Raw genomic sequence first — 27,293 nt, 5'->3', positions numbered from 1 at the left:
ACAACACATCTCCACAGCCACTTACAACAACAACAACAACAACAAGGACCTTTACGATGTGTATTTGTAATCTAAAACTGCAGGTAAACGAAAGGCAATTTCTCAAACGAGCATTAATGAAAGTTTCGCTTCTGTCACTTCTTATGAGAAAACTTCGAAGTGACACAAAGCTGTAACTACAGCCATTACCAGACACCCGAAAGAAGGCAAATATCGGCCAGACGATATATCGGTCGATCCTTACTCATGATACTTCAAATGCAGCTACGGGCCATATTGTAGAGTACATCGGGGGGTTGCCTACAGCCACAGCAAATTCTATGTCTGGTGGCGTTACCAAACAGATGACAGTCAACATCAAAGCACAGACACACTCATGGATCGGGAATCTGCACAGGTGGTATCGTCAAATCCTGATACCTAAACAGCGCCGGTATCGGAACCCGAAAGCAATACTGCATCCCAAGTTAACTAGAGCATTCCTGTGTACTTGGTAAGCCTCGCAGCCACCATTGACGGCCAACTTTTACAGTGAGGAAAGCATTTCCTTGAGACGTGGCAGCACAAAAAGACAATAAGAGGGGAAAAAATAAGAAGATAAAAGCTCCTTCCTGGAAGAGCTCCTTTCATCTCCAGTGAATGCCAAAGGATGTCAAGGGTGCAGGTGCAGGAATAAGGGACAGTCCGCGGATAAATATAATTCCCGTTCACCTGCCTCCTTATTAAAAGTACCGTAGCTAGCATGCCCACACTCAGCCTCGCATTCTTGGCTGTTCCACATCTCATTGGCAGCCAGAATATCCAACCACTACTCCTCATCCAAATGTTATTCCAATCATTCCAGTATCTCCATTACATTATTAGAGAGTGACAAAGCAATGACAGAGAAGGAAAAGAAAAATTAAAAAACCGACGTGAACCAACATGCGGATGAAAAAGATCCGCTGTGGCGACCCTGTAATCAGGGAAAAAAACAGAAAGAAAGAAATAAACATGTATGCGTTGGAAAGCGGTACTTTTGTAGCATAATAACAGTCCCCTCCTGACTGGCCGGCATGGCCGTGTGGCAACAATAGCATCACAGCGTGAAAGCAACCAGTGGCTGTGGCTGAGGATAAAAACTCTACAGTGCTACCAATGGTACATGAAGCCGCTATGTTGGGGAGGTTGTGTGGGAAACTTCCTTATTGACTTGTTTATGTATTATGGTCTGACTAAACCAGTGGTGTCATTGGCTTAGGTTTTTATGGTGCGGTTTGGATTCGTTTCAATCATTGTATCTTTTTATTGTACAGTATCTTTAATGGTTGCTGAACACAACACTAACTACTAGTAGAACACACACTGTGTATAATGGACGCTATGTCATCTGGTTGGAATGCTATTGAATCAATGAAAAGAAATATGAATGAATCCTAGAATGATCTTTATTGCCATATGGAGCTGAACTTTTTGCCAAAATGAATTATTAATGCATGTTGTCTGGCCTTTACAAGTCAGTTGTTGTAGTTTTTTTTTTTTTTTGCACAGCTTGGTTTTGCACCCAGTGAGAATTATTTTATTTCCTTTTTTTCCCTTATACCCAGCAACTGAAGCTGTTGTTTCCTGTGAATTAATTAATTGGTTTTTGACTGGCTGTTTAATTGTTCTATTTTGGTCCACTTAGCCCTTTTCCAAAAACATTGCTAATATATCATTTCATTTAAATGTAATCTTTGTTTGCCTGCTTCATTCACACCAGTTAGACTCCCTACAGCACTGTTTGTTCTATGTGCAGTCAAATTGGATATACTATATATAGCCCTAAACATAAGCACCACTTACACTATGTACTATGTCCATTTAAGACATATAGTGTATATACATAAGCACCACTTACACTATGTACTATGTCCATTTAAGACAGAGTGTATATACATAAGCACCACTTACACTATGTACTATGTCCATTTAAGACATGTAGTGTATATACATAAGCACCACTTACACTATGTACTATGTCCATTTAAGACATATAGTGTATATACATAAGCACCACTTACACTATGTACTATGTCCATTTAAGACATATAGTGTATATACATAAGCACCACTTACACTATGTACTATGTCCATTTAAGACATATAGTGTATATACTTAAGCATCACTTACACTATGTACTATGTCCATTTAAGACATATAGTATATATACATAAGCACCACTTACACTATGTACTATGTCCATTGAAGACATATAGTGTATATACATAAGCACCACTTACACTATGTACTATGTCCATTTAAGACATATAGTATATATACATAAGCACCGCTTACACTATGTACTATGTCCATTTAAGACATAGTATATATACATAAGCCCCACTTACACTATGTACTATGTACATTTAAGAAATAAATATTTAACCAATTGATCGTTCATTATTTTGTTAAATGTTGTATTTTTCTTGTGAATTTGTTATTGCTCTTTAAAATTTATTTTTATATTTTTTCAATGGCTCGATTAATCAACCAAAATTTCACTAGAATACTCGATTACCAAAATATTCAATAGCTGCAGCCCTATTAAGAGTAGTTAGAAAAATGGTTAGGATCTACATTTGGCACTGTTGGAGGTTCTAAGTCGAGCTTAAAAATGCAAAAAGAAAGGAAAAAAACAGCATTCAAGTGAAATAGGCTGTTGATCAAAAGTTGAAGAGTACAGCCTTTAAAAGGTCTAAAGTTGGTGACAATGTGGATTGAATGTGATTTAGTGTTAGGGATTCTCACTGTCATGTCTGGATGGCAAAGGCAACAAAGCTTTCTCTCTTTGAACAAGGTGGGATGGTCGAGCTGCATAAGCAAAATCATGTCATTTCATTTCTCTTTTAAAACACTAAAATACATGGGAATTAGTCATTATATTACAGTAAATATTATTTTATTACAATACCCTAATTATTTCCAGTTTTTGAATGTTTAATGCGATTTGTCCTACTTTTTCGACGGTCATTGAATGCACCGATACACCGTTCTCCGATGCCCAGAGGGATGTGTGGATGTATTTTCCCCTCTTTCTTTCACCTCATACTTGCTCCCAAATGCTGATACTACGTGGGAATGCATCAAGGTAAGATTTGTTGACTTTCAGTGCTAATGTGCATCGTTGTGGTGGTTCTAAGCTAAATGGCTAATGCTAGCACAAGACTGGACTTCAGCCGCGGTTATCACATTGACAGCCTCTCAATAGCAGCTGGAAGTCCAATTTAGCTGGCAGTTCAATGTAAACATCATCAGAGAGATGTAAAATGTGAGTTGAGCCACTCTTATGCCAAGGTAGCACTGTATGACAATAAAAACAATACTTGCACTGCTCCAGTCTCTGTAATCTGTGATACAAATAACTTTGGTCTTGCTACAGAGCCATCTGCCAGAGCTATGAAGCTAACTTTAACAATCTAAATACTCTTTTCTTTCTCCATTTCCCATCAATATTTGTTACAGCTTGTGGCTACAGAGTTACCGTGCTTCAACCAAACGTTGGGGGCCGAGGGTCAAACAGGAGGAGCGCACGTTAATGGCGCAGCAAATAATTTGCCACCGTTAAAGGGAACTTCCGCCTCATTAACGCGTTAACTTTGACAGCCCTAATTAAAACAGATGGTTTTCGCGGGAAGCTCGAAATCCAAAGAAATACAGCTCAGTAGATGCAGATTCTGGAAGATCTAGAACAGGGGTGCTCACACTTTTTCAGCATGCAAGCTACTTTTAAAATGACCGAGTCAAAATGATCTACCCACTACAAAAATGCAAAACATCTATTTATTTTCAAATGTATTGAGGATTATTTGTACGTGCAATGTATGTTGATGTACCTTACATAACTAAATGAGCCAATATTGCAAAACACACATAATTAACAATTAACATTTTTGTAATTACCTCCACATTACTCCACATTTCCCTCCTTTGGTACTGCGATTGTAGAATGGTGCAAACGCACTTCGAAAAAGACATTGTGAAAAAAAAGTCCACCTCCCATTCCGTATGGAAGTGATATGTTTTTGCCTTTTTACTTGGTCCAGCTCCTTCACTCATTTTAGTGACCATAAACTTTAGCGAGGGCTTAAAATCTAACGCAATTCGCCGACTAGCTTAGCACTTTGCATCGCTGTTTACGCATGAGCGGTGACCTAAAGGTCAAAATTCAGTTGTCATCTGACTGGTTGTCCTGTATGTCAATCAAGTAACGGGGATGGATGATAGGCTGACATCGTAAGTTCTGCTGCACTTAGAGACGTTGTTTGATTTGATTGGTCACCCGAAGGGCAACATTCAGTTGTCATCTGAATGGCTGCCCTGTATATCAATCAAGTGACAGCATTGATGCGAGGATGATATTTTTTTAATGTCACGCCGCGATCGACCAGCGATCGACCAGTACCACCTCCGCGATCGACCGGTAGATCGCGATCGACTTAATGAGCACCCCTGATCTAGAGGCTTTGCGTGCTGGTTATTGTGTGTAGATGCTCTATAGGAGTCCACAACTCAATACAAAGGGTGGAAAAATTATCATAATAGGTCCCCTTTAAGATCCATCAGTGCCAAATGTGTGGATCAAGAGTGCATTAATAAATGCTAAGGTAATGAACATGCAGTTGGGATTCAGATGAGTAGAATAAATAGAACTATCTTGCCAAAGTATCATCTACGATACGCCAAGCTAAAAGTCAACCCCTGACATCACTTCTTGACCGTGCCACCAGAACAAATTCACAGCAACACACACAAGCATGCCTCTTATTTACATCTTATTATGTCCACTGTATAGAGTCATAGGGGTGTAAAAGTGACTATATTAGTGTTATTTCAGGTCCAGTGGGCTCTCATAACATTAAAAACTGTACTGTAATTAAAAAGGTCAAACAGGTTTTCTGTGCTCCATCTATAAAAAATAATTGAGTTCTAAATACGGAATCTTGCTTTGTAGAAAGCCTGATCACAGTTGGATCTGGGACCAATGAACTGCCATAAACACGGGATCACTCGTTGCTTTGTATGGCTGGAGGGAGCAGGATAACCAGAGTGAAAAATCAACAAAAGAGAAGAGGGAACTTATCACGGACTGCAGAGATGGAGCCTTGGAGATGGACCTTCACAGGCCATGGGATTAGAGCTTTAACGTTGTGTGTCGCACCTTGGTGAGTAGCAGGACTCTCTTTTGCAACCGACGCTGCAGCACGTCTTGAGTCTCCTTCTTTTTCTGCTCCTCTAGATTCTTGCCGTGCTGCTGGGACAGCTCCGCCCGAAGCTCGGACAGGGAGCGCTCCATGCTCCTCAGGCTGGCGTGAACGTGGCGGGAAAGCCGGGGGTGAGAAAAGACAAAGCACTCCGAATCAATAATGTGCCCAGAAAACAATCTCGGGCTTGTTAATGCTCACTGCAAACAACGTCATAGAGAGAAGTGATTGCATCACAATGAACCTTAATCAATGAATTAACCCGCAGCAGTCGTGACTCTGTAATCATTCAGACAGAGTCAATGTAATATTCTATATATGTCCTGATGGCTTTATTCATAGGACAGGGTGGTCAATGGAAGCAGGTGGATAGGTTTAGCTCGGTAGGTACCAGGCCTGGTGGCCACTAGACTAGATTTATGAAGAAGTACACTGCCTGCCTCGGCAGCAACAGAACCGATGTTGTAATAGTGTAGAAGCGCAAACTGTTCCATCAGCATTAACAGCATGGATGCTGTCGTAGAACGGTACGGGCATGCAGACCGAGGGGACATACATCGGGATGGAAGGCGTACACGCTGAGTAAATCAGCCTTCACCTACCCTAAACATTAGAGACAGGCGATTCCTTGGACGTGGTGTGGAGTGGCCTGATCAATGTGACGGTAATTATACTGGAGGAGGAGAATAATTATCCCCATTCCGACATCCCCTGTGCACGCCCACCCTCCCCCCAGCCATTCTTCTCTTTCTAATATTGCATAATGAGGCCCATACGCTGGCCAGCAGAGACGCTTGTTAGCTAATGAAAGCTTTTTGGGCGGCAGAGAGGAGCGTGCGCACACGCCTCCCCGCAGACTTCACCTCGTCCTGAAGAGAACGCCGTTAATTAGTGAATTTCCTCTGCGTCACATGTGCACACACAAAACCATAAGGAGTCCTATCAGAAGCGGGGAGCAGTTTAATTAACTTGGTGACAATTAAGGAGTTGTCCGAGATACGTCGCAATGGCATGAGGGGGGAGCAGACAGGCAGAAACACAGCAAAAAAAAAGAAGGCCATATCAGCAAGGTAATTCTGGTTTGTTACCGGCTGTTGAGCGTGTAGTTCTGCTCTTTCAGTGTAATCTCCCTCTGCTGGATCTGAATCACCTCCCGGGACAGATCTTCTGGTTTCCTGCAGAAATATGCCACACAGAAATGTTAGCACGCGGTCATATGGTGAGATCAATACGACAGAGAGGGAAGAAAAACAAAAACAGAGGGAGAGCGGGAGACGGCAGCACAAAGCAAACACACAGGTTACATTGTCAGAAAGGGAGCGAGAACACCAGCATGACTACCCATGTGTCGTTAGCTTCTCCATCGGGGCTGTGACGGGCCACTGAAGCTGCTGCTCAGCAGCTGAAAGGTGAGCGCGGCCTAAGTAAGGCGCAGTGGAAGCTTGGACACTTAAGAGATGAAATGTGCAGCGTAAACGTGGACTTCAAGCAATCCATGTCCGTTACCCAGTCAACAAGGACACAGGGCAAAATAGTTTGTCGCCTAAATGGGCAGCCTTACAAATGACAAGGATGAGCGCAGAGTAGGGGTGATGAAAACATGTGACAATCTATTGCAATCTACTGACTTGACTATGTTATCTTGCATTGCTCCTCAGCAGGCTCCACTACTCTGCTGTGTGTATGCCAGCGACCCCAACTCCGCCCACTGAGGCTATCCGGTCGCATTGGTTTATCCTTCCTACTTCTTACTGTAAATATAACAAAAAAATAGGGTGTTAACAGGGTGAAAACTCCTATTTTACAACAATTGTGTTTACAACTCTCATAATGGGGGTGTCACAAGACAATACGCAAGCTTTGGTCTATGAGAATGAGAGATTTTCAGTGAAAAGATACAGTGGCATTAAAACGTTTGGGCACCCCTGATCATTTTCAAGATGTTCTTTTATAAACCTCTCGCTCCTCCCTACCAAGTCGCCCACAGGACTAGCCCCATCAACAGCAGAAAAAACGGCATAGACATAGACTTTCTTTATTGTCATTGCACAATAACACAGTAGTGAAATTGCCAACGAAATGTTGCTGCCTGGCTCCCGTGTAATAATAAATAATAAAGTGGAGAATAAATAGATTACATCAAATATGAACAACAATGTACAGCGTAAACAGTAATTTGTACAAATAATTTAAATAATTTAGAATAAATAACAATAATTTAAAGTTTTGGTAGTGCGTGTGGGCATGGAAGAGGGGCTTATTTGGCATTAAGCAGTCTGATGGCCAGGGGGAAGTAGCATGTAGTAGCATATAGCATGACGATCCTTACAAGACCACAAGGCCAAGGTCAGTCCAAAAAAACATTTCAGTCTTTCCTCATGCTTATTCCTCTCTGAGGAATATCACCTGCCTTTTCTAACATTCCGCACGACAAAATAACTAGCAAAAAATTGATTTGTGCCGATATCGGCTGCCACTGATATCGATACTCCAGGCTGCAATATCGGTATTGTATGGACAGTTGTATCGGGACACCTTTCCCACCCAACATTTTGAAGCGCATAAAGAGCTACAGTACATGAAGTTCATTTGAAAAAACTACACCAGGTGGTTGACTACAGCCACAACTGCTCATGTCTATGGACCTGGCGCTAATTACAGACCCCAGAAATTTGGGGGGTTGTTGTTGGGTTTTTTTTTTTTTTTTTTTTTAAAAGACCATGCACCCAGTGACTATATGAGATTGAACGGCTCACTTAAGTGGAGCATTTAAGCTAGGTTCAGAATAAACTGCCAATCCAACATGAGCAGTAGCCTTACAGTCCACAGGGACAGGAAAACAGCAAAGCTGTTGATCGTCACGGGGGGCTGGGATACGTGGAAATGAATTCCTTCCAGTCGGCCGGGCGGAGCCCCGGGTACCAAAGTAAGCTCATGACTAAAACATGAGGCGTTGTGAATCATACGATGGAATAAGTACAGCAGAGACTCCACGCTGGCCCCCGAGCACAGAGATCATCAGCCTCTAATCTCTTTGTGACTAAAGTGGAGTAAAGTACCCTCCAATGAACAATTTATTAGCTTGCTCTTTGCAAAAAGACACAAAGCATGCAAGGGGAAACAATGCCAATTTGTTGTGGATACATTACTGTTCTGCAGCTCATGCTTGGCAATTTTCATGTCATCGATCATTTTTCAGGTGGCTCCACCTTTGCTCTGTTCTCCTAAATTTACAATTGCATCACCATGACATTTTGATATTAACTTCACTGTCATACAGGCATAAAAAATAGTAAAAGGTAAAAGACAGGAGGGCTGGGAATCTCAGGGTACCTCACCACACGATACGACCTGCGACACACGACTCACTCCTGAACTAAACATGTCGAGGCAGCAACCGGAAACATCGGCTAAGTTGGCAAAAAAAAAACTTTGATACTGGCTAGCCAGTATAAGCTAGCTGGGTTAGCTTGGTTTAGAGTAACATGCTATATGTGGTGCTTTAGTGCTTGTTAATGTAACCCAGCATTTTAGGTTGGGCTCTGACTTTGTGCACGCTGTGTGTTAAATGGGGACTACAGCCACGCCTTCAAGAGGCACGGGTGTTGGCAACCCTACGTGACAAAGCACACACGTAGGGTTTGCCGCCGCACGCCGCTTGTTGTGATCAGCTTTGAAGGCATTCATCAGCATATGCCGATCACATGCTTTTTACGGAAATTGCACGATACTAATCGGTGGCCGGTCAACAGGAGCATCCTTAATCCCGAATAATAGTTCAATGTATTGATAGTTCAGCTTCAGCACACGGCTAAACACCAATCCAATCAGAGTATAAACACTAACAAGCTCTGACTGTTCCAGGATCGGTATGTTGGAATAGGAGCGCTAATTAGGCATGTGTTTGTAAACATCGGGAGGACGTGTGGGAGATAATCCACAGTAAGGGGAGGAGGGGCTTGTAAATATGTATTTACAGTCAGTAACAGTGTGAGCCTCAGTCACGTGGCTGCCCTTTGCCAACGGTATGCGCCATGTACGCTCTTTGCTGTTTTTTAAAATTCATCCAAAGCACGGATGCAGTGGGCCCGATACGCAGCAACCCACGACACTTGACGACTTTTGGACCGTCAACTCCGTTCAAGTTGCAGAGCGATAAAGCAATAAAGTGCAAATGAAAGGGATGATTGCAACTGTGCATGGTTTCATGTCAGTCACCAAGACCACCGATGGCAGATCCATTTCAATAATACCGGCCGGGATAGAGCTCAGCACGCTCTGACCGTGTTATCCCTCCCATCCGCCAGCCCGGATGACTTTGGCCATAGAATGTTCTATACCATTGCTCACGTAAGAATCAGGAGTGACAGAATGACTGAGCACTCAGAATACTGATTCAACTCTGGCGCTGAGGTCGGCACCAAAGACAGACTTTGTTGGGGTAAGGGAAAAGATTTACACTTTTTACTCGCAGGCAGATGAGTCACATATCCCAGTATGCCTATCCATCCATCTATCTGGAGATCTTATTAGATGAAAACCAGACATACTGGGCACTAGGCCTAGGATAATAAATGAATAAATTAATCACAATTACTGTAGACAGGGGCCGGTTTGATGGTTTCCCGGTATTAATGATGGTTTCCCGACACAGCTCTATGTGTTATTTTTAGGGCTGTCACAATTGAATCACAATTAATTGCATTTTGTCGATAGTTAAGTAAACTATAATACAGATACAAGTTTTTACTTATAATAGTATTAAAGAAGTACTTGGGGTCAACAGTCCAGAACAATGAAGATTGTGAAAAGGAAGTGAAGGTCCGTGTGCAGGCGGGATGGAACGGGTGGAGAAAAGTGTCAGGCGTGATGTGTGATAGAAGAGTTTCAGCTAAAATGAAAGGAAAGGTATACAAAACTGAAAGACCAGCCATGTTTGGTCTAGAGCAGGGGTTGGCAACCTTTACTATGAAAAGAGCCATTTTACCCCCTTGCCACTAAAGAGAAATAGCCTGGAGCCGCAAAACATCGGTTGAAAAGAAGGTCTTCTAAAGTCTAAGAAAAGAATAGAAGAAATAGAAGTGCTGTGAGCATGCATTTGTAAGGGAAGCCAACCAGTAGGGTTATCATGCTATCATCTTGGTAAACAAGAGAATAGAAGAATGTGTAAGGGAAGCCAACCAGTAGGGTCATCATGGTATCATCTTGGTAAACAAGAGGACTGTAGGAAATTAACTTTTTCCAGGTGTATTGTTATAGTGGCATTTTCATAGATGTCTTCTATTAGCCAAACATCACCTTCTTCTACTCAAAGCAAGTCAATACAGTCTACTGAACCAAATGCTTTTTCATGGCAGATAAAGCCTATGCATAAACACTGTATAGAGTGCTACGCATGTACTGTAGGTGATCTATGGTTGACAACCTGCCATGTTGCCCTGTTTGGTTTTCGTCTAGAATTCCTTTGAGTCAACAGTTTTACCTTGTACCGGCATGTGACAATAGAATGATGGGTCTGTTATTGTTGATATCGACTGTGTCCCTTCCTTGTGCAGTATTATGATTTTGGCCTCTTTCCATTTCACTGGTATTTTTTCTCTCATCAGAATATGGTTGTAGTCCTTTGGAAGATGTTTGTTTATCTTACATCTTAAGCATGTCACCCGGATGGGCATCCAATCCTGGTGCTTTGTTGGCTTTCATGTGTTATGTTGCCTCGTCATGTTCTCTGGTTGTTACATCTCTTGACATGGTTCCATTTCCAGTCTTGGTAACATTTCTTTCCATCTCTCATTTGGCTAACTGTTAATCTGCTTTGGTCCTTTTGCACTTTCCACTCTCCCCCATTCCTACTTCTGGCTCTTCTCATCTTCCCTACTCTCTTTACGAGTTCAGTATATTCTGTCTTTTGTTGCATTGATTTCTTTTCTATTTTTCTGAGGTCTTTATGCTTTATCAAGCTCACTTTGTCTTCCTCAGGTCTGCTTTTGTGTTTTCTTTCGAAGCTATTTCAACAGCTGCCTCAATCACCCTTGTTGATGTGAAGTCCAATTTACTTTGATCTGCATTTTCTGAGTGTCTAGGCTTCCTAGTGGAACTCCTCCATCCTATTTCTCAGGTGGTTTATTTTACTTTTTGATGACCTTTATCTTGCCAACTTCCATTTCAGTGGCATTTTTGTTCTGACCGTCCTGTGATCACTGCCAGTGTGCACGATTGATATGACACTGCAGTCGTCTCCAATCCCTCGTTTGCTGCTCAGCATGCAGTCAATCTGATGTCTTGTTTCCCAGGTCCAGCATCTGTATTTGTTCTGCTTAAATAGAGTGTTGGCTATTATCAGTCTTGGTTGTGTTTCAAAGTAAAGGAGCATTTATGCTGTTTAAAACCCTCTATACAATGGCTGAAGAAATACACTCTCCTTGGCTTCTTCTGTTTTTCCATAGTTTTACTCCTTTCACTTCTTCCATCCACATGTCTATTCACGTCGACCTACCACATCCCATTTGAAGTTCTTCAATTCATCCGTAAGCGATTCCATTGATTCATCTGCTTTCTAAGATGTTGATTTTTATTTGTCCCTTCTTGTGACTTCCGTCCCGTATGGCTTTGCTCAGATCTACATCTGGCATCAGGTCTGGGAGGATCCTGGCTGCCTGTGCCCCTCTTGGTGGTGGCCTTTTCGACTTTTCCTTTTGTCTTTGTTTCTTAGGGCTGGATCATATGGACTGTTCCATCCTGTACTGCGCACCCCCTGTTCCCACCCCCGGCTTGAATCCATGAAAGCTGTCACTTTATTAAAGAAGATAATAAAGGTCTATAATTATGACATCTTAAGTAAATATAGTGGTACGCCTGGCAATTTTCCAGATGTTCCTTTCTAAATGACTGGTTGTTGGGATCAGCCATTCTAGGTAAATATCATGTGTTTTTGACCCTTGACCTACATACACAAGTGAAGCCAATAATGAGAAAGGGTATTTAAGGTGGCCAATTGCAAGTTGCATCTTCTCTGAAGAGTGGCACCATGGTAGCCGCAAAACAACTGTCACATGACCTGACAGCAAAGATTGTTTAACATCATGGTCTCGGGCCGGGGTGGGGGCCCAGCAAGCGTTTGAATCCGGCCTGCCAGTTGCTTTCTAAGTATTTCAACTTTTAACATACAAACTGGCAACAAGACTTGCAAGTCGGATGTCTTATTTAGTAAAAAAAAAAAAAAAAAAAAAACTGTAAAATTAAATTACATAATTTGATGTGGTCTGATGTTTAATGTGCTCCTGAAAAAAGGGACATACAGCTGATAGGATAACACTTTTACAGATAAAATTAGACAAATAATTTAAGGAAAATTACGAGAATAAAATATATGCTCTGGCCCCCGGACAATCGTGTTAATGCAATGTGGCCCACGAGTCAAAATATTTGCCCACCCCTGGTCTACCGGGAGGATAATAGTTGTAATAGTTGCGTGTTGTTTCTTACAATCCCACAGCGTCACCTGCAGGTCTCTGTGCTCTATTACACACGTGAGACCACAAATGAAGCAGAGGTCGTCCTTGAAGGACTTAGGCCGTCACTAACCTGATGTTGAGTCCGGTGGACTCGCCAAGGTTTTCCCATGCTCGGATCTTCTCTGACAACCTCTGCAGGTGGGGGGGACAACAATTAATGGCATCTGTGCGTCACTCAAAGCCACTGAAAGCCAATACTATACAGTAACGCCTCCTTTCTGGCAGTTAATTGGTTAGACCCGGTTGTGATGATAAAGGATTCCTGATTTGTAAATGGAACATTTGCATAGTTAGACTACCATCTAAACATGGTTTCCAACATCATTAGAGCCCTGTAGACATGAAATAACAGCCCTATAGTCACTTTTACAATCCAATTACCCAATATGGTAGAGAAAACAAGAAAAACACAACATAAACATAGCATGGGCAGAGTTCCTTGTTCTTTTTTTTACTTCCTGTTCTGCAAAGCGGAGGTCCCCATCCACCAGGCCGTTTTCAAGTGCATTGATAAAAATAGAATGCCACCATAATTCCTCCTCCACCGAATTTCACACTTGGCACAATGCAGTCCCAAATGTACCATTCTCCTGGCAACCTCCAAACCCACACTCGTCCATCAGAGGGACTGGAGTGGCAACCCGCTTTGAGGCGCCCTGAAGGGACCCTTCGTGTTGGAGTCTGAATCAGTTACGAATTTGCAACCGGATCGGCCCGATCTTGTGGCAGAAGCGATGTTATGCGTACAGCGGATGGGAAGAGAGATGGAATGGGGACATCCCTAATCATTCATATACTTTTGATTGGCTGAAGCATTGCCAAAGAATTACTGGTCTAATGAACCTTTCCAATGTTTTTCCCCAAAATTAATTTGGACTATTTTTAAATATATTCCAGTAGGGATTATGACCAATCAATGTATTTTTATTTAATACTAGTAATTAATGCTACTAACAAAACATTACTTAATTTCTCCTATTTCCAATGTATCTGCATTGTATTCACTTAGTATATACATTTATGATGTATTGTTGGTTGAATTCATAAATGGCAATTAATCATGTATTTATCCACTTGTGAAAGGCCTGTACCTCCTTCTCCAGTTCCACGTTGACCAGGTCTTCCTTGGTCTTGGCCATCCGCTCCAACTTCCTCTTCAGGCCCTCCACCTCCTCTTTCAGCAGGCCGCAGTTCTCCCTGCTCTCCCTGCGTAAATACCACACAGGGCTTAGTCACATCACAGAGAAATAAATACCACTATTTTGTCCTGTCAGCATGATCCAAGATGGCGGTGGAAACAAACCGGACGGTATTTGGACTAAACAAGCGAGCGAAAGCAATTTCGGATGTGAACGGAAAAAGGTGCAAACCAGGGCGGACGTCAAACGAGGTACCGCTAAATTTTCTATGGGAAAATCTGCTTCGGTTAGAGTCTGCTTCGGTTAGAGTCCATCTTGGTTGGAGTCGGACCTTCTGGAGGGGGTTAAGGAGGCTAACCAAGGCACCACTCACAACCGCCATGTGATGCGATGCCGGCTACCAGCATGATGCTTTGTGGTGCTTGAGGTTGTGAGTGTGCAGTTGTTCATCATGTTTCTTCTGTTAGCACAGTGTTCTGTCCACCTCATGTTAATTCCGTGTCATGTGCCTCGATCTTTCAATCAACTTGACTATTAATATTTTTAATTAATTTACTTACATTTTCATTGATATCATAAAAAACTTGGGCTGTCAATCAATTAAAATATTTGATTGCGATTAATCGCATTTTTGTCCATAGGTAACTCGCATTTAATCGCAGATTGAGATAAGTTTTTATCTATAATAAGTAGGGGAAATCTCTCTTGTAATAAACGAGTCGATGTGCAACTACAATAATTACATCAAATTTTATGTACAGGGATATCAATATGGGAACTATGGGCCATTATTTAAAACAATACAGTCAGCACATTTTTGTATTACTATTTTTCTTTATTATTAGCATATTAGCTCTTAAACTCGCCCAAAAACGTTCAGCAAATACAAAATGTGAGCAAGTGAGACCTCTCACACTGACATGTTTTGGTTTATTTGTGTCAGCTCAAAACAAGATTTGTTTCATTATGATACTGGTTTTAAAAATGTACATGTTAACTTTGACAGCCCTATTAAAAACCTCTTCTACATTATTTGAGTGTGCAAATATTTATATGATTTGAACCCTCCAAGTGCAACACTCACAAGTCAAGGCTAGTTATGCATGTATGAATTAACGAAAATACGAATATGTGGGGTTTTTAATAGCAGTTTCTGGGAAGTAGACTATTTTGTCCAACAAAGGGACCCCAGAGGGTTAAGAAGTGTTATGACGCCATTTACTGTTCAAAGTTGGAACGACACACTCCACAGATTGTAATGCGAGAGAGTGAACAGGTCAAACCTTTAAAAAAAAAAAAAAAGAAAGTTAGTTCCAAATCTATTTGGGAAACTGTGGTGTATATACAATCATCTATTAGTTCCACTTAGAACCTGCATGTCATCGGGCGTTGTGAAACGCTCCTTGCACACAGTAAAGCAGTACAACACCACGCGGACACAATGTCCTAAACACAACCACACGAGCGTGCTAAACTAAGCTAACACTGCTAGCTTCCTTTCACAAGGCGGTTCAGCCAACTTCCACCGGTTCATTAAGGTTGCCATTTCAACCTGCTCAGGCGGGAAGGGGGCTCTTTAGTGTTTGTATTAGGCTCCCGGTTGCTGGTGCATCGCGGTAGTGCTTTTATGGTACGCTATCTCCATTTTTAAAAGGTGACAGACCACCAAATCATTACCTTTACGTGTAAAGTACTCCCATACTTTTAACATCCTATTGCGAGATGTTTTCATCTCCCCCGACTCGCTGCGATTTGATGCCGTGGCGGCTGCCGCCATTTTTTTTATTCTGTATGACAACGCGTCGACGTGCAGTTCTTACGTCAACTTAGTTTTTGCGTCGACGTTACATCGATTGTCCCAGCCCTAGTTTGTATCTGCCACCATGGACCCCCCCACAACCTTCCTTCTCCTCACGATAACAACATTCAGATTTCGTGTTAATGTGGATATCACAGGGCCCAAGGTGACATTCCAAGCTTTTCACATGATTGACCTGAGAAAAAGGTTTTCCTCTCTGAGCCGCTTGACCTCCTTTTCCAGATCCGGGACCCTGGTAGCCTCGGACTTGACGTTCCTCACGATGGCGGCGTCCTGTTCCTGGAGGGCCAGGCGTCTCTCCAGCTCCTTGAGGGGGATAAACAAAAAAAGAGGCAAGAGGGCTCGGTGGTGGTTCCTCATCCTTTGGAGCGTGGGCTGTGTGCTGTACCTTGATCTTCATGATGTGCTCGGAGCCGGTTGACTGGGCCGCTTGGAGACTTTGACAGAGCTTAGACACTTCCTGGTACTTCCTGTTGGAAGAGGGCGCTTTAGCCGTGGTTCCTAGGATTATTGCGTGGCCATGCAGTCACCTGCGTTGTAAATCCAGGTGCTCCTGCAATTCCTGATTTTCTAACTTCTTGTGAGAGATGATAGAGTCCTGATTCTGCAACGTCTGTTTGAGGTCTCTGACCTCATCCTTCAGACAGATGATGGTCTGGAGAAGCCACACAATTTAAACGAGACATACGCTTTCATTGAAGGGTTTGTATGTGTATACCTGGCTGGTGCTGCTCAGTCGGGCATCTCGCTCCTCCAGTTTCTTGCCTAGGCTCTCCAGGTTGTTGTTGAGCGCTCGATTGACCTCCTCTTGCTCTGCCAGTTTCTTCAGGGCCTCCTTCTCCCTCTCCTCCAGCTTCTTCACTCGCGACGACATTTCACTGTAGTTTTCCTCCAACAGCTGGACAAGGCAAAAGCAAAAACTGGCGTTGAAAAGATAGTAATGATCTTGTATGAGGAGTGCTCATTAAAGCTTCCTGCATCTCTACTCATGTCCTCAACGGCCGTCAAGGATAGACTGTACAAGTTCAAGTAGGAGGATCAGGTCTACCTTCAGATTGTATGCAGAGTCGCTAGCGCTCCTCTCCAGCTCCACACGAACGCGCTTGTGGCTCAGCTCCATGCGTTTCTTCTCCTGGTCCAGTTGCAGGTAGCGGCTGTGAGACTGGACCCTCTCCGCTGCTTCTAACAACTATACAGGACATAAACGTCAGACCTAAAGGCTTCGTATTGTACCTATATAGCGTGCATGAGTGCATACGTCCATGTTGCGCTTGTACTGGTTCTGCAGGGTGCTGCTTGTGGTTGATGATGAAGACCCTGAGGAGCCGATGAAGGAGTTCAAGGACTTCAAGGTTGAAAAGACTGTTGTGTTCTCTTCAGAACCCATTTTAAAAGGCTCTGTGGGAGCACAGAGAAGAAGTTCCACTTTATCACAGCCTGTGGTTCATTATCCTGTGAGAGCACACAGAGTCTCGGATACAAAAACATACTGCATCTCCCACTTCCTCTTCTTATCTTGACCACATACAGTATACGCTGTCCAGGTGCAGGATATGTCTAGCAGAGCAAAAACAGCTTTCACCGTTCAACGCTAACGAACTGCCCGTTACCCAAAACTAGCGTTACTTTTGGACATGCCTGAATCGCGACTTTTTCTGTTAACTCAGTTGTCACATTCATTCAGCGCAACAGCGAGAGATATATGTTCTTCGAAGCTCGGCAAACATAAGGGGTAACATACTGCTTGGAGTGCCTCGGCGTCGGCTTTATGACGGCGTTTGTTGGCCTGTTGGAGGATGATAAGTTATCTTTGCAGCGCTAGCTTACTAGCTAGCTACTCCAGTGTACGAAGAGCAGACTCCCTCCTGTTGACTCAAATACACTTATCGCGAGACTCAGCGGGATTTCGTCAGCGGCGTTCTTCTTCGTTGTCCTTCTTTCTTCTTATTATCTTTTTATTGGCGGTGGCAAACGACTTTTGGTGTGCATTACTGCCACCCTCTAAACAGGAGTGTGGAACAGACTCGCAGGCTGTGTTCGAAACCGTATACTGCCTACTACATACTTCCATGCCCAAACTATCCACACTCCATACTGCATACCCAATCCATCAGACAGTATGCAAAGCGTTTACACGACAGCGTTCTACAAGATAACCCACAATGCATTGCACTCCTAACCGAGACGAAATCGACAGGCTTGAAGCTGATTTCACTTTAGCTCTAAACTCTTTAAATATATCACTTTAGTGTTTTTTTTTAAATCAGACGAGAAAGTGGCCGTTTAGATCACGAGTGTGCCATTTATTTGTCCAAATACAAACCGTTTATAATTTCGTTCGGACAAATTCGGAAAATTGAAGTTAGCTAGTGAGCAACGCACTTCCGGTTATTTTCACAAAATAAAACACCCCCTTACTTTTCTCATACAAAAAAGATAAATCACTGCTTTTACTTTGCTTTTACTTCTCGCATACTGCCATTGTAGAGACTGTTTCCTTGCCATTTTTACCTGTGTATAATCAATTTCCTTAGTCCCTTCATCACTATCATTGTTTGAATTACAGCCCATTTTTACATGGTACAGCCTGGTTGCATCCACCCTTTTTGCCTTCCGTTCCTGCCTTGGCACAACATGGCGTAGGTTCATACTCCTTACAATGCAGAGCTACATTTTTTGGTAGTAGAAACGGTGCCATATATCACAAAACTACCCCAGCACTGGAAAACAACATTTAGGGTTTTTTGACATCGGTATTTAGTTGTTTTTTTGTTTTGTTTTTTAGTTTTCCTAGTTTTTAATGAAACACCTTCGCAATCTTGTCGGTATAAGTACACGAACGTGTGTCAAGAGAAGCGATACAAAAGTATTTTGAAGCAGCAGAACATCTTTGTCCTATTCAGGTGAACTCAGGCAGCACATACAACATCTGTCCAGCAGATGGCAGCACCGCTTGATTAGATTTTTTGGTCAGCTTCAAGTACATTTAAGATTGAGAAAAGTGGTAGAAAATGAATGAATGAATGAATAATGGGGGGGGGGGGTGATGGAGGGGTGTGAACGCCACTTGAAAAGGTCAGAAGAAGAATGGTGACATCAGCGCTCCTTTTCCCTGTGCGGCTGTCTCTTTCACTTATATCTTTTCAACCTCAAGAGCATCCCGCTTATTTTGGTGTCCTGTCCTGTCCTCAATCCCTCCGCCCCTCCCTTTGTTTTTTTTTTCACAGTCTGACTCAGCCGCCTCCCCCGCAGCGGGGCTGAATGGGTCAACTGACGTAGCCCACATTGGGATAAGCGCATACACGTAGGCGCCGGGAGCAAATGAGCAGAAGCGCCTGCAGGTGAATCCTCCGTGGCCGTCTGCTGTGACACTTGCTGCTCATCAAGAACGCCCTGACATCAAATACCTTTTTACTCACTTTGTTTCAATTTTCATCTTTTCATCAGAAAAACCTTCGTCCTTGTTGACTTTAAAGCGGGCTTAGTTTTCCATTAGTATTTTTATTTGTGATGTGCAACGAGATAGGAGTCAAGGTACATGGCATATTGGTTTACCAGCAACAACACTTCCCTAACAGCTAATGGCTACAGCCGCACACCACTCAAACCAGAAATCTCTCAATTACAATATTGTGGGTCACCACACAGCCCCCACAGAATTTACCAAGAAAAAACAATAAACAGCACAGTCAGGCCGTAGCAGATGAATCTGACGGCCAAAACAGCAACCCAGCCCAGGAGGGTCCTCCTGTGAAGCCACAGAGGCAGGGGGAATCCCAGGTGTCCGGCTTGAGGTTGAACCAGTCGGGGGCCACGTCAAGGGGGGCCTGGCCAACTAAACTGGCTCCCCCACATCACATCAGCGGGCTTAAGCTGGTCCACGTCCAACTCAGTTGAATCTGCAGATTCTTCTTGGGGCAAAGCAAAGGCCAAGCGTGACCCATGGCAAGTGGTCAGGCCAGTCACCGCCCTTAAGACCCCGAGAGCGGCCACTGTGTCCTGATGAAACCGCTCACAAAGTCCTTTACTCTGCGGGTTATACACCGTAGTCCGAACATGCTTCATTCCCAGGAGCTCAGCAATGGCAGTCCGAAGCTCTGATGTAAACTGTGGACCGCCAGAGGGCATGCCGAACCGGGCCCCCCAGGACATGATGAACGCCGGTGCCACCTCCACTGACGTAATAGATGACAATGGCACGACTTCATCTGGTAGTCCTGTCCACCATGGTGAGAAGGTAGGTAAACCCAAGGGAGGGGGGTAGGGACCCACCAGATCCACGTTTGCATGCTCAAAACGACATTCTGGCACCAGGAAAATCGACAATGGAGCCTTGGTATGACGTGTTGGTACGACATGCAGGAGTCTGCCCAAGCGCAAACGGCCCTTTAAAGGCCGGGCCAGAAAAATCTGGTCCCCACCAACCAACCCCCGGATGCGAGAGGCCATATATATATATATATATATATATATCAGACATCCGGAGCCTCCAGTGTACCGGAACCATGGGACTTGGTTGGTCTGTGGATACTTCATGCTAAGAGTCCACTGGGCTGGCACCACTTGGTGCCAGTTCGCGCCAATGCAATTTGCTGTGGCGCCTAGTGTCACCAATAAGGTGCCTAGTGGCGTGCAGTGGCTCAAACTGCCTCCCAACTGGCTCACGGTGGCCCGTAATGGCGGCAAAAAATGGATTTTGGCAGCAAGAAAATTTCTAAATGTTTAAAATCTTCGTGTCCACCAAGTGGAACTAAATGTCTCAACTGCATCTGCCTATTGGAATCCACTGGAATATAATGGCACGAGCCAAGTTGTGCCAATGATGTTAGCTAGGATTCCACTGGGCCGGCACCAGTTGGTGCCAGTTCACGCCAAAGATGATGTAATTTACGATGCCAACTTGCTCATTGGGTAAAATTAACGAACAAGCTAAGCTATCATAAACACACGTTTATTATAACTTCAAAGCCAAGTTCAGGGAGATGAGTGGAAGACAAGCTTGGGCAATTTTTGAGAGAATTGACTCCCAGCTTCCCTGAGCTTTCCCGAATTTTCAAGCGGACCATGTGCCTTTTTGGGAGCACATACTTCTCCGCCTTGAACTTCAGTAAGTCCAAGTACAGGACCAGACTTACTGATGAGCATCTTCAAAGTCTACTGAGGGTCTCAATTGCTTCCTCCCTCAAGCCAAATGTAGCCGAGCCGGCGATGCGAGAAGAAGCATTACAAGACCTCTAGACAAAAGAAGCCATGTTCAGAACAGTTCATGTTGAAAGTTTCATTAATGTTCATGTTAAAGGTTAAATGTTGCTGTTTTATTATTATTTTAGCGCACAGGCCGTAGACCCGAGAGTTCAATTCCACCCTCGGCCATTTCTGGTGGAGTTTGCATGTTCTCTCCGTGCATGTGTGGGTTTTCTCCGGGTACTCCGATTTCCTCCCACATTTCTCCCACAGGTTAATTGACCCTTGACCCCCAGATCCTTGTTCCAGTGGCCCCCAGGAAATTGAGTTTGAGAATAAATGGACTCAGCTATCCCTTGAAACAGTCCGCGACAAAGTTGTGCTTGCCAGCTACATGTCTGATGTCAGTCGTGTACTCCAATATGCAGAAACTGGTGCTGCTGTCGCACCAAGGCTCAAGTCTTCGCTACGGCAAAGGTGAGATGTTTGTGGTCCACAAAGGCTGTGAAAAGTTGGCCCTCCAACAGGAAATGAAAATGGCAAAAGGGGAGTGGAGGAAGTGTTTTTGTGTGTGGTTGTTTTGGTGAGGGGAGGAACTGGAACAGTTTGTGGGTGGCGCCTGAGCGGTCCGCAGAGATGTGGCCTGCCCTCTTTTTGGCTTGAGACCGGTCCAGTTCCTCTATGGAGGGCAAGCTGGTCCCGACGGTTCTCTCCTGATTGTCAGTCTGCTTTTGTCCAGTCTTGTCCAAAAATGATGAGGGCCATGTAAGGACATAGGAGAGCTAACAAGAGAACATATTGATTTTGTAGAAAACAGTGTGTTTATTGTATCCAGGATGCACACAACCGCCAGGAAAATAGCTAGTTGAAAGCAGGCCGGTGTCGCCACATGTTGGACGCTGGGTGACCCGAACTGCTGGCATCACCTTGGCAACCAACAGGATGCCTGGTGGAGACACAGAGTCTCGTTGAAAGGTGGGCAGTCACCAAAGCACATTAGAGGTAATGTTAAAAAGGTTTAAAAGTTTAATCAGTTTAAAGGGGATCCACTATGCTCATTTATCCACCCTTTGCATTGAGTTGTGGACTCCTTTAGAGCAGCTACACACAATAACCAGCACAGAAAACTTTCTAGATCTTCCAGAATCTGCACCTATTCAGCTGGATTTCCTAGGATTTGTGCTTCCCACCTCCAGGCACGCCCACTCCACTGTGATTGTTCACACTCCCAAGCGCTACCAAAGTACTTCCTGACTACTGCGAACCCCACTTTCTAATATAGTGGGTATGTAGGAGTTGATCATACATGAATAAAGTCTTGAGTCATGATCTGCTTAACGTGTATGTGGGCACTGCCTCCAACCTTGCCTGCCCGAGGAGGAGCACTCATTGTTGGACACACTTTGTCAGAAGCACCGCTGATGCCATGGAGCTCAGAAGCAGGGCGTGAGGGCACCGCGTTTACTAACTGCAGACAATCTTGGCACAACATTGCTAGTGGAAATGTGATCATTTCCGTGGCTACTCACAGAAGATGGAGTTAAGCGTGCATTTGTTGCTTGAATACAAATACAAATTGGCCAAGCCCATTCATTTCAGAATCCTTTAAAATAACTTATAACGTAATAAGTTAGGAGAGTTTGATAAGTTTAATTCATTTGGCAAATCATTCCATGCAAAGGGAGCAGCGTATTGGAATGCTGTCTTCCCTAACTCTGTTCTGACTGTAGGAACTACCATCAGTACATTTGTCTGAGAGTGGAGAACATAGATTGTAAGATGGTAGGAGCCCAAGAATACATTTATAGATAAAAACCAACCAATGAGTCCACCTGCCAACGTACAGGGATGGAAACTCAGCTGCAGCATACAAAGTACAATTGTGACCACCGATGCCATGGCCAGTCAAGGAGTGTAAGGCAGCGTGGTAACTTTAGCTAGCTTTTTTAAAAGATTCATAAATTCATAAAAAGAAGGTCACCATAATCCAGCAAAGGTAAAAAAAAAGAAGCAGAAATGAAACGCTTTCTTGAATAAAATGAGAAGCAAGATTTATTAAGATTTATTATTATTAATTTATTAAGAAACCGAGTATTAGCTTCAGTTTACATACAAGATACTCAATGTATTGTTTAAAGGACAGTTTTTCGTCACTAATAATGCCCAGCCATTTGAATTTATTTCCCTTTAGTTGTTTTGATGTTAGGGAGCTGAGAGGGTAACTGTTTTCCATTTGAGAAATCCATAACTTTAGATTTGTCTGCATTTAACACCAATCTAAGCTATTTTAGATGTGACTGGACAGTATAACATGCTGACTGGAAGAAGTCAAGGCTTTGTCAATCGAAGGAGAGGAGCAATAGATTATTGTATCATCTGGATGAAAATGAAAAGAGGCGTTCAATACATTTTGACAAAGATTGTCCACATAAATAGAAAACAACAATGGACCTAAAACAGAGCCTTGGGGTACTCCTTTAGTTATTGGAAGAAACGAGGAAGACTGATTTCTACCTGACAAGTCGTTGTAAAACCAACCGACAGCAGTGCCAGATAGCCCAATTTTAGGAAGCCGGTTTAAGAAGATGTCATGATCAACAGTGTCAAAGGCAAATCCAGTGTCAAAGGCAAATCAGTTAAAAGCATTGCGCAGAACTTTTTACAATTAAGGGACTCAATTATATCATGAACAAGTTTAACAGCAGCAGTTAATGTACTGTGTTGTTTGCGGAAACCAGATTGGTTGCTTGATAGGATATTATGAACCTCAATAAATTATTTCAGCTGTGCGGCAACAATTTTCTCCAAGCTTTTGCCAGAATACATAATTTTGATACCGTCCTATAATTATTAAGATTGTCCGAGTCCCTTATCATAAGCAGATTTCCAGATAGCAGGGATAATATTGGTTGAGAGACTCAAGTTACAAAGATAGGTCAGTTAAAAAGATTGAAAAGTGTTGTTTATGTAAGTCACTCATATGTGGTGGAAGTGGTCATGGCATTAGCAGGCTGATGGTAAGGAAGCTCGCTCCTCTGTGACATCACAGACCTCCAGCACCCTCTGAAACCCCAATCCCAAACTTCTCTCGGGGCTCACTTCCAAACTTTGGCATGGTTCAACGGCAGCATACAACATTCTAACTACATTTATAGGTCAGAAAAGTGGAAAAAGCATCATAGGTCCACTTTAAAGCTGCTATTACAATACATTGATGGGACAATAGCCACTGTGGGAAGTAGGCTATCGAGAAAAAAATATGGCTTATTGTCTTGTATTACGTCTACTCTCTTGGGTAATGGGAGTGTAAAGGTTCCCCAATTAATCATCCCTGGCAAGGAGTGTGTAAGGACCTATATTTGGCACTTGGGACCTTGATTCCTGCTGCCTTTTATGACGCTTGTGGAGCCACCTCTCCGTTGGAAATTGAAAAACTAATTGAACATCAAATCTCCTGTTAGGTCGTGTAGCAATTGAATGGCTGCCGAATCGAAAGAACAACTGGCAGAATTTATGGGCACCAATAATTCATTTGCTGAGGGTGTCTGGCTCTGCCCCCCGGGGTCTTGTTCCTCTGGCATGAGGTGTGGTCCTGGCGCCTCAGGGGCGTCCAGATCGGCGCTGGTGCCCGGTCTGCTGCTGCGGTGCTCAGCCTCCCAGTACTCCCTCTCCAGGAATTCGCTGGATGGTGAGTTGCCTTGCTGCTCGTCCGTTCGCCCGTCTGCTTGCTCATGTGCCCCCTTTTTCTCATAATTATTTACTTTAAATTTTTATTTTTAATTAAACTTTCAACTGTAGTCTACTAAAATTAAAAAAATATTTTTCCTCATAATGTTCCAACTTATTATCTCCTAATATTATGACTGTTCCCATAGTATCAGACATTTTTCTCAAACCTAATTTTTCAAAAATGAAAACTTGAATTTGTTTATTTCTCATCATTTTTTACTTTAAACAATATAATTTCATTATGTAATATTTTATCTGTATGCTACTAAAAAGGACCTGATTTTTGTAATGAGAATATGATGTTTTTGCTTGAAGTAGTTCAGCTTTATTGTTCAGCTTCACAGAAAATTTTAGTTTTTTTGTCATTTCTGCTGTTGTAATTTTCCAGATGAAAATATCCCATTTCAATTTTTTTTATTGAAAATAGAATTATTACATTTATCATTTAATTATGACATGAATTGGAAGTCTTGAACCAGTCATGATATGTGTATATATCATTATTTTGACAGTTACTATGGTACCCATTATGTCATTGTATGGTCATATCACCTCGTACTTTGGTATGGAATAAATAAAAATAAACAAATAAATAAAATTAAATTAAATTCATAAAAAAACAAAAAACATTAGCACATCCTTTAACCAGTGGGGCGTTGTGGGCGGGGCAGCCTCCCTCCACACCAGCAAAACCAGATGACGTGTCACAAGAGTGGAAAAGGCAATTATCCTATGCCCTCCCGGGGGCAAGTGCACCCCTTCCAGTAATACACCAAACAACGCCGTCAAAAGGTCTGGGGTCATCAGAGTTCCCAGAACTGTAAAAAAGGCCTCAAAAACACCCCTCCAAAACCCTTCCAAGCCAGGGCACAGCCAAAACATCTGGATCAGCGTTACACCAGCCAGCAGACACCCATCGCACTTCGGGGTCTATATCACTGTATATCCTTGACAGGCTGACTTTGGGACCATGCACTCGGTGCACCACCTTAAATTGGATCAAGGCATGTCGGGCGCACATTGATGATGAGTGCGGCCCCCCTGGGCTCCCCCATCGAGCGTGACTTCAAGGCCGCACTCCCTCAGTGTACCAAGGGGGGGTCTGTATTGGAAATCCAGCCAATAATGTGTAAGATTGTCCTTTTCCCAGTTGGGTTAAGGGACAATGAGGATTTGCTGCGACCGGGCTCGAGAGGCAAGTATTACTTAAGTATAAGTATAAAGGCAGTGGTGCCCCAGAGTTGAGCCGACAATGACGGTGGCAAACGAGAGGTGTAGGGTAGGGCATTCAGTCCCAACATATAATATAATATAATGTTACGGGTCCCAGGTTATGGCAACACAATAACAAAATACAACAATCTGTAAGGACAGATATGAGTGGACAGCAATGAGGACACGGAGCACCAACTTCTTCGTCCAGATTGCGTATCGTGGAGCGACTGTATTGAAACTTCACACATTTCAAGAAATACATCCTTGTACAATCAATGGTCACAAATAAGTACAAATAACAGTAATTCATGCAATACCTTCATTACCTTTCCCAAATTACCGCCACTGATTTGGTTTTACACTGGTAAATGATAATAATCATGTTAATACCATCACTTGACATACTAAGTGCATAGAATAAGCAATTTGTTAATTTGCTACAACACTGGACATACATATAGATCAAATAAATCTCACACAAAGTGTAATGTCAACATGTAAACCCCTTTTTCTTCAGGATAGCAATTACAATAAATGGTCGCGAATGTGTCTGTATGCGCATGTGCGCAGGAGCTCAATAACCATATTCAACAAGCTTGCCTGTGAGACAAGGGTGAGGGCCATCTGAACCCAAAATCCCGCGACGCGGCACTAACTGTCGTCTAAATGTGGTCGGTCACTAATAATCTTACCCTATAGCGCTTAACAATACGATATGTTTAAATTCTTCCCTTCACGTATTATGAGTTTACAGAGATTGTATTTGTTACTTTTATCAACAACTGACCTGTAAGGACACATATGACACGAAGCACCAACTTTTTCGTCCAGATTGCGTCTGAGTGTTGCCGGAAATCCACGCCCCAATGCAACCCTGGCACAACAGCTCCCAAGACAAAGGTTCCACCTGAGTACTGCGCCCACTGTATAATATTAGTTTTACATTTTTACCGTATTAAAGTCATCAAAAAAATTAAATGTTATATATTTTTGTTTGTTTCTCATAATATGTTCGTATAAAATGATGACTTTCTTGACTTTTTATATTTTTCGACTTCAGTCCTGTAAACATTTACTCTTGGAACATTTACATGAGTCTGCTTATATAATTAACAATTAAAAAAACACAGCCACTATACTGTATCAGGAGATTGCCTACAGCCACAGCTATTAAAGTTTCTTTTCAACGATGACTGAAAAATGGACACATGGAATGAGACATCCTCAGATGGTAGGATTAAAAAGTTTCAGGATATGGACCTGAATTTGTGATGGACGATGCCGAGCGACGACACAAACACAGCTCTTTATTTTTAATTTATCCTGTTGTACGTCCATGGCTTGGCTTTGAACATGCTTGTTCCAGATGCTGAGTAAGTAGTGGTATCAGGTATGGGTCCCCTGATAATACACCTGCACTAAATACACAATGCTGAGATTGGATTTATGCAGGAACTAAATTAGAATTGG

The 27,293-nt window shown here is 42.9% G+C and overlaps 1 protein-coding gene across 3 annotated transcripts in view; it reads right to left on the bottom strand.

Annotated features, from left to right (window-relative positions):
• mad1l1 (mitotic arrest deficient 1 like 1) overlaps window positions 1-26,669 on the bottom strand; it is a 54,709-nt gene extending 28,040 nt beyond the window's left edge. The window contains exons 1-11 of one of the 3 annotated variants that reach the window (XM_058091639.1): window positions 26,611-26,669; window positions 16,954-17,093; window positions 16,744-16,884; window positions 16,414-16,593; window positions 16,226-16,350; window positions 16,084-16,165; window positions 15,871-16,001; window positions 13,829-13,943; window positions 12,808-12,869; window positions 6,312-6,398; window positions 5,181-5,325 (exon numbers count right to left, since the gene is read on the bottom strand). In XM_058091639.1, the coding sequence (XP_057947622.1) occupies window positions 5,181-5,325; window positions 6,312-6,398; window positions 12,808-12,869; window positions 13,829-13,943; window positions 15,871-16,001; window positions 16,084-16,165; window positions 16,226-16,350; window positions 16,414-16,593; window positions 16,744-16,884; window positions 16,954-17,082 (1,197 nt within the window). In that variant the 5' untranslated portion in view covers window positions 17,083-17,093; window positions 26,611-26,669. Of the gene's footprint in view, window positions 1-5,180; window positions 5,326-6,311; window positions 6,399-12,807; window positions 12,870-13,828; window positions 13,944-15,870; window positions 16,002-16,083; window positions 16,166-16,225; window positions 16,351-16,413; window positions 16,594-16,743; window positions 16,885-16,953; window positions 17,094-17,185; window positions 17,344-17,436; window positions 17,831-26,610 lie in introns of those variants that run through there. The other 2 variants (XM_058091638.1, XM_058091641.1) reach the window with 2 other exon arrangements.
• Between the last annotated feature and the right edge of the window lie 624 nt (window positions 26,670-27,293).

The sequence above is a fragment of the Doryrhamphus excisus genome, chromosome 1 (genome assembly GCF_030265055.1).
Source record: "Doryrhamphus excisus isolate RoL2022-K1 chromosome 1, RoL_Dexc_1.0, whole genome shotgun sequence".
Classification (NCBI taxonomy): domain Eukaryota; kingdom Metazoa; phylum Chordata; class Actinopteri; order Syngnathiformes; family Syngnathidae; genus Doryrhamphus; species Doryrhamphus excisus.
The sequence above is the reverse complement of the archived record's forward strand: the minus strand, read 5'-3'. Positions and strand labels throughout refer to the sequence as shown.